The 19,095-nt window shown below is 49.9% G+C and overlaps 1 protein-coding gene across 5 annotated transcripts in view; it reads left to right on the top strand.

The window, feature by feature from the left end:
* Positions 1-9,254, top strand: part of BRD9 (bromodomain containing 9) — a 30,025-nt gene extending 20,771 nt beyond the window's left edge. For 4 of the 5 annotated variants that reach the window (XM_063085483.1, XM_063085482.1, XM_063085481.1 and 1 more), the window contains 4 exons: positions 1,904-1,942; positions 2,946-3,048; positions 6,832-6,999; positions 8,516-9,254. In XM_063085483.1, the coding sequence (XP_062941553.1) occupies positions 1,904-1,942; positions 2,946-3,048; positions 6,832-6,999; positions 8,516-8,616 (411 nt within the window). In that variant the 3' untranslated portion in view covers positions 8,617-9,254. Of the gene's footprint in view, positions 1-1,903; positions 1,943-2,945; positions 3,049-6,831; positions 7,000-8,515 lie in introns of those variants that run through there. The other variant, XM_063085484.1, reaches the window with a different exon arrangement.
* Positions 9,255-19,095: the final 9,841 nt, after the last annotated feature.

The following is a 19,095-nucleotide window of genomic DNA, read 5'->3' as shown; positions in this document are numbered from 1 at the left end:
TCCTTGTCAGATGAGCAGCTTGCAAATATTTTCTCCCATTCTTCTGGTTGCCTCTTCGTTTTGTTGATTGCTTATTTTGCTGTGCAGAAGCTTTTTAGTTTGATATAATCCCATATGTCTATTTTTTGTCTGTCTGTGCTTTCGAAGTCTTCTCCATAGATATTTTGCCCAGACCAATGTCTTGAAGTGTTTACCCTACAAACATAATTTTATATCAGGAAACCAAAATGTTTGTGGCTCACTTTATCATGATATATGCTCTGCTCCAGTAGTCTGGAACCGAACCCGCAATATCTCCAAGGTATACCTGCATTGTGTTTTTCATCTCTAGAATTCCATTTGGTTCTTTTTTGTGTTTTCCATTCTCTTCATATTACGCTCATGTTTTCCTTTAAATCTTTGTGCATGTTTATGTTTGTTACAGCTCCTTATAAAGCCCTTACTCACTAAATCTCTCATCTCATTTCTGATCTCTTTCTGTTGACAGATGTCCCTATGGTCACAGGTCACAGTTGGCTGCTTTGTTGTGTCTAGCAGTTTTTGATGGATTCCAGGCATTGTGTTACCATGTTGAGAGTCTAGATCCTCACTGTCTAATAAACAGCCACGAGCCACATGTGGCCACTGGGAAATTTAAATGTGGCGAGTTTGAGTTTTAACGTGTCGTAAGTGTGAACTACATACTGGAATTTTAAAGACTAATACAAAAAAAGGAATGTAGAAATATGTCATTGACTATTTTATATGGATTACATGTTGGAATAAAACTCTTCAGTATACTGGATTAAATAAAATGTTACAATTAATTACACAATTTTAATGTGGCTAATAGAAAATTTAAAATAAGATATATGTTTACGTTATATTTTTGTTGGACAAGGCTGGTCTGGGTTTTGTTTTCTTTTAAGAGTATTGATGTTCATTTTTGCAAAGCATTAAGTTACTTGCGGATCAATCACCGGGTCCTATCAGGCTTGTTTTGAAGCTTGTTAGGATGGGCCTAGGGCAGCATTTACTCGAGGGCTAGTTTGGCCTTAATGTTAAGGAGTGGCCCTGCTGAGGCTTCCCCTGACTGCGAGTTTTTAGCGAGGCCTCTGCCCTGGCTGGGTGGGGTTTACGTGACTCTCCACCTTCCTTGATCTCTGAGAATGTTTTGGCTCCTGGCTCCTGGTGGAATGGCAATATTTATTTTCTAACTGAAAGCTGGTGAAAATCATAAGTGAATCTCAGAAACATTATTTTGAACAAATATCACAGACGTGAAAGAGCAAGTGCCCAAGGACTTTTTGAGGCACATATGCAAAACTAGAGCATTTGTAATGCTCCTGCCAGAGCATGGGACAAAGGGGCTGTGGGGGCCAATAGTGCGGTGGGCTAAGGGCAGGACACAGGACCCACACCCAGCCCACCTGCAGCAGGGGTGCCCTGAGCTCTCAGCTCCTCTGTTCCTGAGCACGCCTGCCTCCTCCAGGACAACAGCACGTCTCAGGTGCTTGATGATGTTGCAGGTTAGACCACCAGGACCTTTACCTGAGCTGCCCTTGGGGGTCTGAGCACCACATCTGACTTTTTTCTTGTGTTTTAAACCATCCAGGGCTGCAGGAACAGCATTGAGTGTCCTTTCTACCCTTCGTCTCCATCCCACCCCCATGGGGTGCTCTCCCCAGCTCAGTCCACTGGGGTCTTGGCTGGTGCTGAATGAGTGGGCCAGTGGGGGTGCTGGCTGCTGGCTGTGAAGAGAACCCTGCAAGACCCCCAGCTTTAACCCGTTAGTGTAGTGTGGACATGGCGAGCAGCGAAAGAGCTGGTTCTATTTTATGTATGTGTGTGTGATATGAATACATTGTCCTTCTATATTAATCTGTTTTGGAAAAACTGGTTTCTCACCTGTTTTACTTTGCAGAGGAGAAATGTTCCCATGAAACCTCCAGACGAAGTAAAGGTGAGTTTTTTGGACATGTAGGTAAAAGCTTAGTATTAGGATTCATGCAGAGACAGTTGTGTTCAGCCTTTGGAGTGGGATGATGGAGAAAAGCTTCGTGTATTATTTAAATTAGAAACTGATTTTCTGATGATTAAGTGATCATGTCTCCCCATTTTTCTTTAATAACCTGAGGTGAGCCACGATGCATTCTTCCAAATCTAGAAACAGGAATTTCAAAACAACAACACTGCCAGGTGCTTTCCTCACGGGACACCCTGCAAGGGGTGGGTGGGGGTGGGCCCACTCTGGGGCCTGCCTGGCAAGTAGCAAGTGTTGTCTGTGGCACGGTGGGCTGGGTGCAGTGGGGAGCTTAGCACAGAACCTGTCTTCAGGGAGGCGGCCCTGGATCCTACCATGAAATGTGGGCCTTGGGCAATTGCTACATGTGGGGTTTGGTCTGGGGTCTTTGGGAACTTTGAGAGAGCCCTTAGCATGGTCCTGAGTGCAAAAGCTGGACTGCAGGGGGCGGAGCGGAGAGAGAGCCGAGGGGGTAGTTGTGGATCTCCCTCAGGACACCCCTCGCTGGGAGAAGGAAAGAAAAAGCCTTGGTTTGGGAATCTGCCACATTGTTTGCTGTGTGAAGTTCCTGAACAATAGTCATGGACCCTTTAGATTCTGTGTGTCTACCGACAGCATAGTGTCTCTCCCAAATTCCTTTAGCTCCCTGTAGATTCCCAAAAAGTTAGCAAAGGATTCTTTGGCATTTTTGGTCTGAGTAGATTTTTCTTGGACATGGATTTGCACACATTCGTGAGCTCAAACAGACGGCCCCTTGGACTGCAGAAACTTCCTCGGTGAATGGGCCTGGTCTTGTCCTCACTTATTTGTAGTGGACCCAAGCTCAGGAAATAATTAGTGATTTCAAAAGTCGATATTAAGTAGCATTTCTTTTTTTTTTTTTTTTTTTTTTTAATGTTTATGTGTCTTCATGGAAGCTTGATGTTTGTCTGGTCTTGCGCAGGTTGGGGACACCTTGGGAGATGGTGGTGGCTCTGTTCTGGATTTCATGTCTATGAAGCCGTACTCCGATGTCTCTCTGGACATCTCCATGCTCAGCTCTCTGGGTGAGTAGTGGCTGCTCACTGCCGTACCTCTGTCCCTGTGATATTGGGATATAAAAATAAATCAATATTAGGTCTCTGCTGTCCCCTCTTCCTGACTAGATAGGAGCTCTGGGAGAATCTTGTGTAATATTTGGTCTTTGACCCTGGTTTCTGTTACAGAGCTCCTAAAACCTTTGGAATTTCCAAAGTAATAAGTGTCTCTGTGAATACTAATGAGGTGGTGGCTGGAGACTCCTGGATAGCCTCAGGGTGGTAGGGGCTGGCTGATTGCTAATGGCAAGGAATCAGTCATGCCTGCTAAAGAAGCCTCCATAAACCCAGAAGGACTGGGTTCGAAGAGCTTCTAGGATGCTGGGTCCTCAGAGGTTCCTGGAGGGCAGCTGCCCAGAAAGGGCATGGGAGCTCTGCACCCATCCCCACACTGTGCCCTGTGCATCTCTTCATGGGTGTCCTTTGTGATAAATGGGTATCAAATATTTAATTAACCGAACCTGAGGGGTAGTCATGGGAACTCTGATTTTACAGCTGGCTGGTCAGAAGCACAGACATAATAACCTGAAGCTAGCTACTGGTGTCTGAATTGGGGCAATCTTGTGGAACTGAGCGCTCAGCCCGTGGGATCTGATGCTATCTCTAGATCAACAGTGTCAGAATTTAAGTGGAGTACACCCAGCTTGTGTCTGCTGGAGCATTGTGCAGCATGTGGGGAAAACCCCCCACATCTGGAGTCAGAAGTGTTGTATTGAGAGTGAGAGTAGAAGAAGCAGGTTTTTGTCTTCAGAGCCCCTTGGTCAGATTATCAGGCTTGGCTGGAAAGAAATGACCTCTGTGTTGCTGGTCCCTGGCATGTGCATTTCCAGATGGCCTGGCCTGGCCAGTTGGCTGTAGGGTGAGGGCCCTGCTGTCTTTGGGACTGTCCTGTATGGAACCTCCCAGATGGCTCCAAACTGGGCTTGCTTGCATCTCCTTTCTGACTTCAGACTATACCTTTATGGTTGCTGGGGTCCTTGGAGCCTGCTGGGGTCCTTGGATTCCATGTGGTGATGTTATCAAACTCAGGTCCAGCTTCCTGCGCCCTCAAGAAGGAAAGTAAAAAAGGCTCAGCAGTCAAACGGTGTTTAGAAAAGCACGTATATTCAGCTGAAGGAGATGTTGGGCTATCCCGTCTCTCCAGTACGGCTGTAGGAGAATGGCCAGACTAAAGCCATCTCAGACTCAGGTTTACTGAGGGGTTTTTAAAGAGGGGGTTGAGGGAATGGAGTATGGGAAATGAAAAGCAGGAGGAGGGGCACGTGAGCTACGAGGGGTCCATGTCTACGAGTCAGGTGCAAGGTCTCGCCAAGGCCTCGTCTGGTTTCTGCTCTAATCTTTGCTATTATCTCAGGGTCTGTGTAGTATGTGCGAGTCTACAGCTTCAAGGCTGGCTAGAAAACAATTTACATTCATGTAAAAAATGTCATCTTGCCCCATTACCAAGGTTTAAAATATCAAATAACCATGGGAAAAGAAGGAACTCAGAGAAATGCATGCCAGGAAGAAAACTGCCTTTTTAAAATTTGCCTACAGCCCATGTGGTTTTAGGTCTCAACATGGCTTCATTCCTGCTCACTCAGCAGCGGCGTTAGTGCACCATGCCCAGAGGACGTGGCCTCGTGAATAGCCGGCCCGCCCACCATTAGGCAGTGCCCTCTGTTCCATGGAACGTGTGTTGTCTGGAAGTCTAATTGCCCGACAGTGATGAGCGTTCCAGCCTCTTAGCTCTCCTGTGGTTCTCCCCTCCTTTCACGTCGACTGTGTCTGCTGCACCTCAGAGCCCCACCCCCACCCCCAGAGGACATGTGGCAACGCCTGGACACGTTTTTGGTCGTCACAGAATGTCACAAAATGGGTGCTTTTGACATCTAGTGGGGAGAGCCCATTGGATGTCTCATGTCCTCGCGTACGGACAGTGACCCGGCCCCGATGTCTGCCAAGGCTGAGAAGCGCTGCCTGGCATTTAAAGTGGATCTCGTGAAACCATTTTAAAGAGCCACAGAGTGAAGCCTCGCTTTGTCATCTGAGCTCACATGGTCTGCCTTTTTCTTTTAGGGTCTTTTCAGACCATTTCATTTCGTGCAGTTACCAATATGACTGATTCAAGTCTACCATCTTGCTATTGGTTTTATTTCCTCAACTGTGTCGGGGTCACCAAGACCACCCTCGGCTTCTCTGATTTGCTAGGAGGATTCATGGCTATGACTTGTTACAGCAAAAGGACGTGGAGCAAAACCAGCAGAGGGAGAAGGCGTGTGGGGTGAGGTCAGTGTCCCCTTCCCAGTGGAGTCACATGGGACGCGCTGAACTCACTGGTGACTCAGGGCCCAGGGTTTTTGTAGCACTTTTCCACACATCAACTACTCTTTTTCAGCACTTCTAACATTTTATTTTTATGACCGCTTTTCAGCAGTTTGGTTAAGATGTGCCTTGGTTTGCTTGTCTTCAGATTTATTTTTCTTGAGTTTTGTTCAGCTTCTCAGACCTAGGGGTTTACAGCTTTTGTTACATATGGAAAATTTCGGCTGTAATTTCTTCAGCAGTCACCAGCCCACCCTTTTCTGAGGTTCCTGTACTTGAGATTCCTGAGTGTCATTCTCAGGCCACTAAGGCTCTACCTGTCTTCTCTCCATGCAGCCCAAGGGGCCCTTCTCTTCCTGCCATGGGAGACCCACCCGCAGTCCTGTGGCTTTTGCTACAGTTGTCTTTTTTGTCTCTGGAAGCTCTGTTCAGCTTTCCTGATGTTGTCTTCCCATCTTGCCTCATGCGCCACGTCTCCACTGCCTGTGTAGTGCTTAGAGCACATTTCCAGTGGCTGTTTTTGTGACCCTGTCTGCTGATGCCCTCATCTCATGTATTGATTCTCCCCTGGGCTTTGGGTTGTGTTTTCCTGCTGCTTGGCATGCCTGGTAGTTTATTGGGTGCCAGACACAGTGTATGCTGCTGGGAGCTAGATTGGTTTGCACACCTTTGAATTGTGGTGGCCGTTGTTCTGAGGCCATTGGGTGACTTGGGGTCCGTCAGACCCCATCCAAGTGTTGTGAGAGTGGCTCCGGAGCCACGTTTGTCATGGGGTGAAGGTGGGCTCCTGTTAGGCTGCCCACTTCCCAGGGCGTGACTGGACCCCTGGCTGGTGGCATGCAGGCTGTCACAGATGCGAGCGAGCTCTCGGACTTGTCCAGCAATTGTGTCGGGGCATCTTGCCCAGTCGTGCCTTCTCACACAGGCTCAGGTCGGTGCTTTGCCAAGACTTGGGAGCAAATGAGGGTCCTTGGGTTACTCTCTGGGTAACTCACCTTTTCTGGCCCTCAGCTGATCCTGTTGGGTCCCTACTTGCCTGTGGCCCGGGTAGTGAGCTGGGGGTATGCTGGCATCTGCAGGCCTCTGTTGATGGCAGGAAGCCAACAGTCCCGCCCTTTCTCACAGCTGAAGCTCTCCACGTTGTTTGGGCAAAAGTGGCTCAGACTCGAGGTGGCGCTGGAGTCCAGGACACTGGGCGCTTGCTGCCTCTCCCCACAAGGCTGCCTTCCCCTCTGCCCACACTGACTAGGTTGCCCTGCCCTCCAGGCTCGTGAGCCTCACCTGCTGTGGCTCTTCCGGCTTCATAGCGGGGTTGAAAGTCTTGGAGCGAGTGAGAGAAGATGGAGGACAGCGCCAGTGCTGGCCCTCCTTGCACTGCCGCCTGTGCACTCCTGCCCTCGGGCTGGGCCAGCCAAGCTCAGCAGCGTCCGGTTGTTCCCATGTTTACAGGGAAAGTGAAGAAGGAGCTGGACCACGACGAAACCCACCTGAACTTGGACGAGACGACTAAGTTGCTGCAGGACCTGCACGAAGCGCAGGCAGAGCGCGGGGGTTCCCGGCCATCATCCAACCTCAGCTCCCTGTCCAACGCCTCCGAGAGAGACCAGCACCACCTGGGTAAGGCGGGCCTTGCACTGAGGCCTCAGAGTCCAGAAAGACTGGGGGTCCCAGGGGTGGGAGCCTGAGGGTGGTGGGGGTCCAGGCCGGGGAATGCTGGCCTTGCTGCCTTCCTGCGGTTGCCTCCATCCCCAGGCTCAGCGCATGTGCTCCCCTGCCAGGCAGCTTCACAGAGCAGGAGGTTTTAAGCGGAGTTTAGTTGATTCTGTGGACTTCAGGCCTGGCTCATGTCCTCTGACGTCCTCTCGTCACAGCATCCCAGGGCTCACAGCCCGGGCACAAGCCAGAGTGAGAAGCTGCAGGAGCTTCAAGGCCATGTGTGGAGTTGGCTTGGGGACTATGTTTCTACTCCAAACTTGTCCCCATGGCTCTTTCTGCCATTCTAGGTTTTAGTCCTAAGCCATGTGTCCCAGTCACGGTTCCTCTGTGAATCCTGGTTTTCAGCATTTCTGTTGCAGTGCGTGTGACTGTTCCTGGCCGAGGGCTGCTGTGGATGGAGAGACAGGCCAGCACCCTCTGACAGCTGGCTGGGATGTCAGCACCATACGTCAGCTTTGTGGCTCCTGGAATGTGCCCGAGTGTTTCTCGCTGGTGTCTCTGGCTGGTCTTTTGTTCTCAAATACAGACGGTCCTCAACTTGAGGATCCTACTCAGGGTTTTCAGTTCTGCAGTGGTGCGGATCCACACTCCAAGTGCCACACGGCTGCTCTGCTTTCACACTCAGTAAACGACATGAGGTTCCAACCCTTCGTTGTGAAGCAGGCTTTGTGGTGGTGATTTTGCCCAGTGGTGGGCTAATGGAAGCATTCTGAGCACGCTTGAGGTGGGCTGGGCTAAGCTAAGGTGTTCGGTAGGTTAGGTGTATTAAGTGCATTTTCAGCTTAAGGTATTTTCAATTTAGGATGGGTTTTTTGGGATGAAACAACATCATTAGGTGAGGAGATCTGTGCTGAATTATCCTTTCAGCATAATGAATCATGACATTTTTTCCAAGAAAAAAGTCAGCTTCAGCTGTCTGTTTTGTTTAGCTCAGGTGTCTGAAGAAGTACCAGTATTTTCAGTCCCATCAACCTTGTGATCAAGGCATTAACCAAGTAGTGCCTGAAGCAGGTTCTGGTGACCCTGGGTCAGTTCAAGAGCTGAGGCCCTAATGTCCCAGTGTGACTCTTGCGATGACACCAGAGCTGCTTGGGGTCCAGGATTTGTCTGAGGGACCCCTGGCCCAAGAGCTTTCTTTCCTGTAGGAGCACAGCCATGCTGTGTGGAGGGTTGGGGCCGACCCCTCCCTAAGTATTTGGACAGACAGCCCAGCCCATCCATGAGGAAATGCCCTCTCCCTGGGGAGTGAGTGAGCAGGTGCGCCTGTGTCCTAGGAGCTGTGGCTGTCAGCGGGTCCTGGGCCTGGCTAGCACTGGGCCACATGAACAGACATTTTTGGTTCCATGAGCCCTGTATTGCAGATCTATCATGTGTTGTTTTTCTCATCTATCATGCCCTGTTTTTCTCAAAATTGCAGGAAGTCCTTCTCGCCTTAGTGTTGGGGAGCAGCCAGATGTGACCCACGACCCGTATGAGTTTCTTCAGTCTCCAGAGCCTGTGGTCTCTACAAAGAACTAGCCTTGTAGGTAGTCTTCAGTGTCATGTCTTTACCTTTTTTTGAGTTTTAATTTGTATGTACCGTTTTTGTCATGAGACAGAGACTTTATTCTTATCCCCTTTGGCATGCGGGAAGCAGCTCCGGGGTGGTGGTGAATTGTCCGTCCTATCATGTCAGCAGTAAAGGGATACCATGTCACTGTACATAGTCCCAGGAGTCCTGGATGGTGAAGGTAATAGATGAAGGGAGTATGACCAGATTGTAAAGCCGTGGGTGGTTTCTTCCTGAGTGTCACTGTGCTGGTGTGGATGTATCTGTTTCTGCCCTGCCGGCCTCCAGGGTTGTCCCTTGGGAAGCACACATGTGAGTGTGTCTGTCGTCGTCATGTGCAAGTCCTGCGGGTTTCTGTCACAAGCTTGCGTTTCCACATAGGCTGCAGTGGGGGCTGCTCAGGAGCCCGTGGGAAGCCTGCAGGGTAGGCTGGGATGAGAGCAGCCTCCCAATTTGTTTAGTTGATGAGCCTGAGAAAGGAGTGCGTTGTGGTGAAAAACAGCGATCTGTCCTGCCTGTTGCAGTGAAGCGTTCAGTGTCCTAAGTGGATGTGTTTACCAGATACCTCTGTATACTAAGCACAAATCTTAATAAAGAGAGACGCGAAGAGCAGAAGAGTGTGATTATTCTCAGCATGGCGCAGGCCCACATCAGGGGCTTCTCAGTGAGATCCAGTGTCATTCGTGGTTGATGGTGTCCATTCCTCTGGGTAATCTAGCCCAGTTCTCGCACCTGCAGTGACCTCTGGGTGCACTTGTACATCCCGGCAAAACCTTCTGCTGGGTGACCTCTTCCCTTATTGCGGAAACACCAGAGTGAAGAGTTCATCATTTTCTAGGGGCCGGGTGCAGACTGAAGCTCACTCGTCTGGGGAGAAGGTATGCGTGACTCTGAAGAGGCCCCGCAGCAGTGGGCGGTGTGTAGTGCCCAGGCCCTCAAGCACTGCTAGATGGGGCTGGCCCTTGCTGACTGCAGGCGAGCAGGGTGGCTGAAGCTGTCTGGACTAGGTCGAGGTCCTCAGAGGTCCTCTGTGGGCATTGGTAAAGGGAGACTATATGCTGTGGCTCTGGCCCCAAGCATGCTCTTGTCCCCCATCTCACACTGCCCATGGGCTCTGCACCGCAGCTACAGGGAAGGCCAGAAAGAGCAGTGTCTGGGCTTCAGCTTTTGAGTGGGGAGGGGTTCTCTGCTCCCACCTGGATGCCAAAGGTCAGGGTTCCTGAAACAGAGGACAGACATTTCCTGCAGCCTGGGTCCCCATGGTGGAGCTCACAGGCGGGTGCAGTCCCTTTCCAGAGCCTCTATGTTCCTTGCTGGTGTGCAGCCTTGGGCTCTCTACTCTAGGCCGTGTGACTGCAGGAGCCACGGGGCAGAGTGTGAGGCCTGAGCACCAAGACTTTCCTGGGCTCATGACCCATGGTCCAAACACAACCCAGCTGCATGTGGGAGACACGGGAGCAGGCCAGGTACACCTGTGCCATTCCCGACAGCCCCAGTGGCCACAGCTCTGCAGGCCAGGCCTCCAAGAACTTGAACCCTCAGCCCTCTTTGCTGCTCAGCATGAGGAAGACAGAACCATCTGACCCAACGCTTTCATTTTTGAAAAAACTTTATTTTGCTAAAATCCACGTAACGTGGACCATTTTAAAGTATACAGTTCAGTGGCATCTGGCACACTCACAGGGTTGTGCAACCACCACCTGTCAAGTCCAGAGCATTTCCATTGCCCTAGAAAGAAACCCCATGGCCAGTGGTAGGCACGTCCCCCAGCCCCTGCCACCTGCAGCCCACCATGTCCGGATTTGATGCTTCTGGTGCTTTCACATCAGTGGGGTCCTACCTCGTGCACCCATCTGACTGCTTTTACTGAGCATGGCTTTGTGGTCCGTCCTTGTAGCCTACGTGACCACATGCCTGGGTGCAGGTGGCACCTCAGCACAGACTGTCTCAGGCCACTCCTCGGAGTGTTGGTGGCAACCTTAGTGGGGCCTCTGCCCTAGGAAGACTGGCCAACTCTTGGTCAGGATAACTGACCTAGCCCAGCTCAGGCTCCCCAGACCTCAGTGACTATTAACTTTGGGAAGGGAGAGGAAACTATAGGCTGTTCCCTAGAGAGGGTGTCCTGGCACTGGGCAGGAAGTGCCACATGATGGGAGTACACCTTACAGCTCTTTCCTTTTGGAAGCTGCACTCAGAACAAGGCCAGTGGGGTGCATGCATGCGTGCATGTACACACATGAATTCCTGTGCTCCCCATGCCTGGCCTGTCCCCACATGTGGCCACTGGCAGGCTGGGGCTGTGCTCCTATGCCTGCCTCGCCCCTCCCTCCCCACGCTGACCTCACCCGCAATGGAGACGCTTCAGTGTGGGGGCATCTCTAGGATCTTGGATGTGTACAAAGCACAACAACAAGTAGTTGCACAGAAGTATCATTGTCGTGATATCGGAGAATAGTCAATGCCAGCAAGTCTCACACAACACGGCATCTCACAGCGGTACGCCGGCACAGAGGGAGCAAGAGCAGGTTGCAACATGAGCCTGACACGATGACTCGTCCTATTTTGAAATGTGCTGGGGGGTGGTGGCTCTTGATGTTCTATTGTGTGTGTGTTTCCCAATGCTTATATGGCAGTAGGCCCTGATTTTGTGTGCTTCTAAAGTCATCTTCATGAGGTACGGACGCCCCCCAGGGAAGACCGTTTCCAAGGGCATGAAGGGCTGAGGTTGACTCCTGGTTCATTGGGGAGGCCCCCTCAACCCTGTGGACTTGGGGTGCCAGGTGTAGTTAGGCCCCCATCAACCTCCCCAGTCGCTTGTGAGCTGCCCTGCCAGTTGCCGTCCAACACCTTGTGCCAGGCTAGGGTGGCCTCCAGTGGTCACTGCGTCACTACCTTGCACCGTCAGAGGCTGCACCGTGTGCTCGGCTGGGGAAGGCTGTGTGTAGGAGGTATCAGCACCCTGTCCAAGTTACGCAGGAGCACTTTCCTTTTCAGAGTGTCATAAAAACCACATTCGCCAACAGCTTGAGCTACGTACAGAGGCCTTAAAGTCTGTTTCTAAAAACAGCAGTTTTCCTCAAAGTTTAGTCCTAGAAGGTGAAGTCACCGCGGCTTCTAAAAGATGTCAGTGCCTTTTGTTTCTGACCACCTGTGGTCACAATACCTGTCTCCTGCAAATCCATGACTTCTGTTGTGCCCTTGTCTGATTCTCCAGGTCTGAAGCCCTCATCGGGTGGCCTGTGTGTCCGCACTGGGTCTTTTCGGAGGCGTACTGGCCAGTACCTGGTGGGCTTGGTCTCGGGGCCCTGTCGTCTGGATGGGCCAAGAGGCAAAGCCTTTGTCTGGCTGACGCAGCACAGCCCTGGGGGATCTCAGACAGCAGGCAGCAGGGGCAGGGAGGCTGTTGGAGAAAGAGGCGCATTGGCTACACGTGCTGCCTCACGCCCCCCGTCTTGTGGGATCACGGATGAGAAGGGCCTGGCATGGGCAATCCTGGTGGCTGTCCCTTTGGGCTCTCACCCCATTCTGATGTGGTTTCTGGGCAGAGGTCGGCCACAGCAAGGCTTGGCTGGTGCCTGGCTTGGGCCTGCCCGGACCTGCCTAGGCGGGTGCTGATGCTTAGGGGCTTAGGAAGCAGCTGCCCCACCCTGCTACCTGGTGATCTGGCCCTTCCTCCTGGTACCCCTTACTCTCAGCCCCACCAAGGCTGGCTATAAGATGATGTTGTTGGCCCAAGCCCTGCTGTAGATGCAGAAATGCAAGCCCAGGTGAGTGGAAGGTGAAGACTAGAGTTGGGGTCGAAGGGTGGTGGACTGGAGCCTGGTGAGCCAGAGAGATCCCTACAGAGACACCCGGCAGCCCCCAAACCACTGGCCCCACACTGCTCTGCTGTGGTCATGGCATGGCTGCCTGAGCCCTGGCCACCAACATGGGCAGAGTTGCCATCCTCTGGACTTCAGTGCCCAGTAAGTGTGCAGTGAGGAGGTGGGATACTTTGGAGAAGGGTTTGTGAACATTCTGTGGAATTCTTAGGCCCCCTTCTGTGTCTGGGGGTATGTGGGGGACCAGGGACACCCCCCCCCCCCAGTCCTCACTGCTACAGATGTATAAGTCCCCCAAAGCCTAGCAAAGCCACCACAACTCGGGCTGCACAGATCAGGGGCCATCCAGGCTGGCTGTGATCCTGCAGGATTCAAAGGGCCCTGGGGGTGAGGCAGAGGTCTCCAAAGTGGGGTTCATGTCCTGCTTCTGTGGGGTTGCCAGCAGCCCTCTTTCCTGGCTTCTCTGGGCACACTGCCAGGCTTCCTCCAGCCCACACCCGGGAGTTCAGCAGCTGCCATGGAGGGTCGTGACAAGGGACTGATGCATTCCCTGAGCTCAGCATCTCTGGGGTCCCTGGGCCTTTCCTCATGGTCACAAGGTGGCTGCTGTTGCAGTCATCACATCAAGGTCAGAAAAAGAGAAAGGAGTTGAAGCAGCCACCTCACCTATGTCTCTGATTGGAAACAAGAGCTTTCCAAGAAGCCTCCCAGCAGACTCAGCTGTGACTCAGCCTGCAGGGGAGGCTGGGGCGTGTTTCTGTGGCTCCCCCTGCATAGCCTGGAGGCAGCTGCTGGCCCCACCCTCTGCTCCCGTCTGGTGCCCAGCCTGGTGTGGGGGTGCTAACCCTGCTGATGTGCACAGAGCTGTCATCTGGGCAGGGCCCTGAGACCCTGCAGTCTAGTGGGGGAGGGTGGCAGGGCCGGGAAACAGAGCAGCAGTTGTGGGCCCACATGTAAGCAGTCAGGCGTGACGGCCAGCCATTGTGCACCCCTACAAGATGGTCCTCATAGATGAGAGATTGAGCTGAAGGGTGGTGGGACCTGCAGGTGTGACAACGTGGTTCAGCTGGGCTCCAGCCCAGGACCACATTCCTGTCCCTTGTGCTTCAGTCTAACACCCTCCTGTCCCCCAGCCACTCCACGGTCTGCTGAACTTGTGATCCATTTCACTCCATGGCTTCCCCAAGGATTTGTTGCAGATGGGAAAACTGAGGCAGGTTCCCCACCACTACCACTACCATCACCTGGTTCTGCCCCATGCTCTTTGGGTGTGATCAGGTCTGCTTCTGGCTGGCTGTCGACCTTGGGCAATTGCTAAACTCTGAGTGCCCAATCCCTTACCTGAGCCATGAAGGACAGTTCCCAGCCCTCCCCCAGGTATTAGAGCCTTGTGCTCGTTCATGCTCTGAAAAGCTTCCTCAGTGTGGGGTGTGGAGGGTGACGAGAGGCACAAGGGTCGCTTCACAGGCCCTTCATCTGTTGGACCATGCATGGGTATGAGCAGTTGCAGGGCTGGGGGGATGTGGGGCTGGGTGGGTATGGGGTGTGGTTTGACTGTGTCTTCAAAATTCAGATGTTGAAACTAATATCCAGTGTGATGGCATTAGAGTTGGGGCATTTAAGAGGTGGTTAGGCCATGAGGCCCCATCTTGTAAATGGGATGAAAGCCCTTATAATAGAGACTAGGTGCAGCGTTGGGCTCACTTTTGCCTTCCACCTTCTGCCATGTGAGGACCTAGCACTTCTCTTCTGCAGAGACCAGACACCAAACCTGTCAGTGCCTTGATCCTGGACTTCGCAGCTTCCACAACTGTGAGAAATAAATTTCTATTCTTTATAAACTAGTCAGTCTTAGGTATTTTCTTATAGCAGCACAAATGGACTAAGGGTTTGTGCAGGAGGTGTTCACCTCGAAATCGTCAGAGAGGGAGAAGCAGCATTGGGGCTACGTTGCCCTCAACTGTTGGGGGACTCTAACACAGAGCTTGGTGTATAAAGGCTGATCATCCGAGTTCAAGAAAACATTTGGAAATGCGGATTTTCATTAAGGATGTTGATGTTGGGTCAGGACTGTGTTCAATTGAAACCCTAAGGGGGAGGGAGGCTGTGATCATAGCGCAGGAGAGACCCTCAGCCACACCAGGCTATGATGAGAGGGGACATTTGTCCTGAGACCCACTGTCACCTTGATGGTCCAGCAGCATTGGGTAGGAGCTGGGGGCTCTCCAAGTTCCCCACGCCACCCCAGGACACTGTTTAGAAGCAGCCATCCTGGCCAGTGCAGCCTGCAGAGGCCGTCATTGGCACCATGTCATGCCACGTGTGCCTTCCCTTCCCCTTCCCTCCACATGACACCTACCCCTGCCCAGCCCAGTGACCTCAGCAACCTGCTGGTGTCACTTAGACATGTACCTCATGGACACCCTGACACAGCCAAGCTGCCTGTTAGTGGTGTAACCCTGTCCTCCACAGGCTCCAGGCAGCGGAGTCAGATGCGACAGCCTTTGTCCAGCAGGATAGCCCTAGCTGCAAATGGTTTCCTCTGGGTGGTGGATGGTGCCAAAGTGGACTGCTGTTGATGGAAAAGAAACGCTTCCTGAATATCTACCATCTCTACTGCCAAAAGTGGCATCAGCAATTGTCCTGTTTTGGGGCTGGGGCGTTCTGACAGGACTCCTTCGACCCCACACACAGGAACCAGAAGTCTCTTGAGCTTAAAATTTGACACACTGAGGGGAGATGGCCACAGGGGAAGGTGGGAGGATGTTATTAATAGATTGGCTGGCTATTTTCAGAAAACTCTTCCTTGGCAAAACACTTCCTTATCATGGAGTGTTAACATGTTAGGAAACAGGATTGAGCCATCTTCGGCTCTGGACTCATCTCCTTTCATGGCCACCAGGGGGAAGCCTGCAAAGTGGGCAGGCTCAAGTGTCATGTCTGTGCCTCAAACTCCCTGGGTCTGGGCCAGAGGTGCCATGACCCGCACAAAGCACAGGAGTCTCAACTTCTGGAGCAAACAGAGCCAATGGGGTCAAGTGTGATGAGAAAAGTTGGGATCGATGCCTCAGCCAGCTAGCAGGAGCATGGGATCTCAGGAGCTGAGGGCAGACCCACCGACAGCTGGCAGGAGTGTGGAGTGTCCTCACATAGGCAGCCTCCTGCTGGCACTGACACTACTGCCATGTGGGTGGTCTGCCACAGCAACCACCACCACAAGAGTGGCCAACTGTCACAGCAGCAGCCACTGTTGCTGCAGCAGCCACCACCACTGTGCAGGCAGCCTGCTGACAAGTGCATTGACACAAGGACGGTCACCAGTCGAGCCCAAGAGGTAAGCAAGCACAGACCTGCAACCCAGTGGCCCAGCCCACAGGGGGCACTATGCTGCCCCCACAGTAGTGCACCTGGGGGTGGGAGGTATGTGCATAGCCCACCCAACTGCCTTGACCTGGGGAGAGACACATGCAAAACCCCCAGAGAAGGCAGAAACCAGGATAGCCAGATAGAGTAAGGAAGAAAATTCCCAACAACCAACAACCTATTTCCTAACCTGGGGAAGCAAGAACCCAGAAGGAGCCTCTGCCTGAAGGAAAGATGAGAGAGAAGCCCTGCTCAGGATCACCCATTCAAACTAAGGAGCTCCAGTATACCCGAGTGCACCCATTAGAGTGCACCATAATGGGACTTGAGCCAGGGTACCAACAAGCCCACCCAGGGTCACTCATCTGAGCCAAAGAGCAACAGGGCACCCAGGTGCTTCTCCCAAGAACTCAAGAACTTGCTCATGTCATCAGTGAACCAACACAGTGGTGCTAACTTCAGCAAGGAATTACAAAGTGCCCCAGTGCCTATGCCACAGAGGCTCTCACATGCAACTCCAACATGGAATATGGCCAAACTACCCACATGGAGATTATACTGCTGTGTCTACTCAGAACCAGTACTGAAACACCCCACATGGTCAATATAAAACACCTACAGGAGGAAGTCTCTCCACAAAACCCACTGCAGAGTAATAGAAGAAGCATCTACTCTACCAGGTAACCAGACATCAACACACAGATACTAGAAATATGCAAAAAAAAAGAAAAAGAAAAAGAAATATGACATTACCAAAGGAGTACAATAATTCTCAAGTACCAGACCCCACGAAGCAGGAGACCCTTGAAATGGCTGAAAAGGAATTCCCAGCAACAATCTTAAGGAAACTCGATGAGATACAAGAAGATTCAGATGACACAATGAAATGAGAAGAACTACCCAGGATAAGGAGAAGAAAATTTACAAAGATAAATGCCTTTAAAAAGAATGTAGCAGAACTTCTAGAATGGAAGGATTCATTCAACAGAATAAAAAAAAACAACAACCAAGAACTTAAGCAGCAGGGTAGAGCAAGCAAAAGAATTTCTAATCTTGAAGACAGTCTTTTCAAAATAATCTGGCAGACAAAAGAGAAAAAGAAAAAAGAATTTTAAAAAATGAAGAAAATCTAAGAGAGTTGGACACAACCTTAAGCACACAAACAGCTGAATCATGGGTATTCCAGCAGGGGAGGAGAAAGGAAAAAGACATTGGAGACATTCAATGAACTAATAGTGGACAACTTCCCAGATATAGGGAGAGACATGGACCTTCAGATCCAGGAGGCTCAAAGCTACCCAAATTCAATCTAGAGACATAGTCAAACTGGCAAAGCTGAAAGAGAATCCTAAAAGCAGCAAGAGAAAAGCATCAAGTCACATATAAGAGAGCCCCTGTCAGAGTAACAGCAGATGTCTCAGCAGAAACTCTATGGGCTGGAAGAGAAAGGGATAATATATTCAAAATACTAAAAGGAAAAAACTGCAAGAATACTATAGGCTGTTCTTCAGAAGTGAAGGAGAAATTGCGTATTTCTCAGACAAAGAAAAACTGCAGAATTCATCACCACGTGACCAGCCCTACAAGAAATCCCTAAGGGAGTCCTACATCTGGAATCCAAAAGATGACAATCACCACCTTGAATACACAAGAAAGAACATAACTCAGTGGTAGAACAAAAATGCAAAAGAGAAAGAAAGGAACTATATCTTAACACCTTAAAAAACCAACAGACACCAAAGGCAAACAGTAAAGGGGAAGAAAGGAACTAAAGATATTTAAAACATCCAAACAAAAATAGATAAAATGCCAGGCGTAAAACAATACCTTTCAATAACAACCCTAAATGTAAATGGATTAAATTTCCCACTCAAAGACACAGACTGATTGGATTAAAAAGCTAGACCCAACTATATGCTATCTACAAGAGGCTCACCTCACCTGTAAAGACACACACAGACTAAGAGTGAAGAGATGGAAAAAGATATACCACAGCAAAAACGAGCAGGTGTAGCTATTCTTATATTGGATAAAACAGACTTTAAACCAAACAAACACAATAAAAAGAGACAGTGAAGGCCATTATATACTGATAAAGGGATCTATCCAGCAAAAAGACATAACAATCATAAGTATATACACATCTAACATTGGAGCACCCAGATATGTAAAGCAAGGACCTAAAGATGGAGATAGACCCCAGTACAAAAGTAGTCAGGGAACTGAACACCCCTCTGTCAGTACTGGACAGGTCATCTAGGGAAAAAATCAACAGAGAAACACAGAATTTAAACTACACTTTAGACCAATTAGATCTGGCAGATACCTGTAGAACATTTGATCCAACAACTACAGAATATACATTCTTCTCATCAGCACATGGAACATTCTACAGGATAGACCACATGTTAGGTCACAAATTAAATCTCAGTGTTTAAAAATTGAAAATCAATGCTTAAAAATTGAAATCATTTCAAGTATCTTTTCAGACCACAATGGATTAAAACTGGAAGTCAGTAACAGGCAAAATTTGAAAACTATACAAAACTTGGAAATTAAACAACATGCTCCTGAATGACCTATGGGTACAAGAAGAAATTGAACAGGAAATCAAAAAAATGTCTTGAAACTAATGCAAATAAAGACACATCATACCAAAACATGTGGGATACTGCAAAAGCAGTACTAAGAGGGAAGTTTTAGAAATAAATGCTTACATCAGAAGAATAAAAAGATTTCAAATAAACAACACTACACCTCAAAGAACTAGAGAAACAGGAACAATGCAATGCCAAAATTAGTAGATGGAGAGAAATAATGAAGATCAGAGCAAGACTAAATGAAATAGAGACCAAAAAATTCTCCAAAAGATACAAAAGATCAATGAAACAAAAGTTGGTGTTTTGAAAAGATAAAATCAACAAACCATTAGCTAGGCTCACAAGAAAAGAAGAGAGAAGACCTAAATAACAAAAATCAGAATTGAAAAAAAGAGACATTACAACTGATACCACAGAAATACAATCATTACAGGCTAGTATATACAACTATATGCCACCAAATTTGAAAACTTGGAGGAAATGGATAAAATTCTGGACACATAGGAGCTACCAAGACTGAACCAAGAAGACCTTGAAAACCTGAACAGACCAATAACAAGCAATGATGTTGAAGCAGTAACCAGCAGTCCCCCAACAAAGAAAAGCCCAGGACTGGATGGCTTTACTGTTGAATTCTACCAAATCTTTAAAGAGGAGTTAATGC

The sequence above is a fragment of the Cynocephalus volans genome, chromosome 2 (genome assembly GCF_027409185.1).
Source record: "Cynocephalus volans isolate mCynVol1 chromosome 2, mCynVol1.pri, whole genome shotgun sequence".
Classification (NCBI taxonomy): Eukaryota; Metazoa; Chordata; class Mammalia; order Dermoptera; family Cynocephalidae; genus Cynocephalus; species Cynocephalus volans.
The sequence above is the reverse complement of the archived record's forward strand: the minus strand, read 5'-3'. Positions and strand labels throughout refer to the sequence as shown.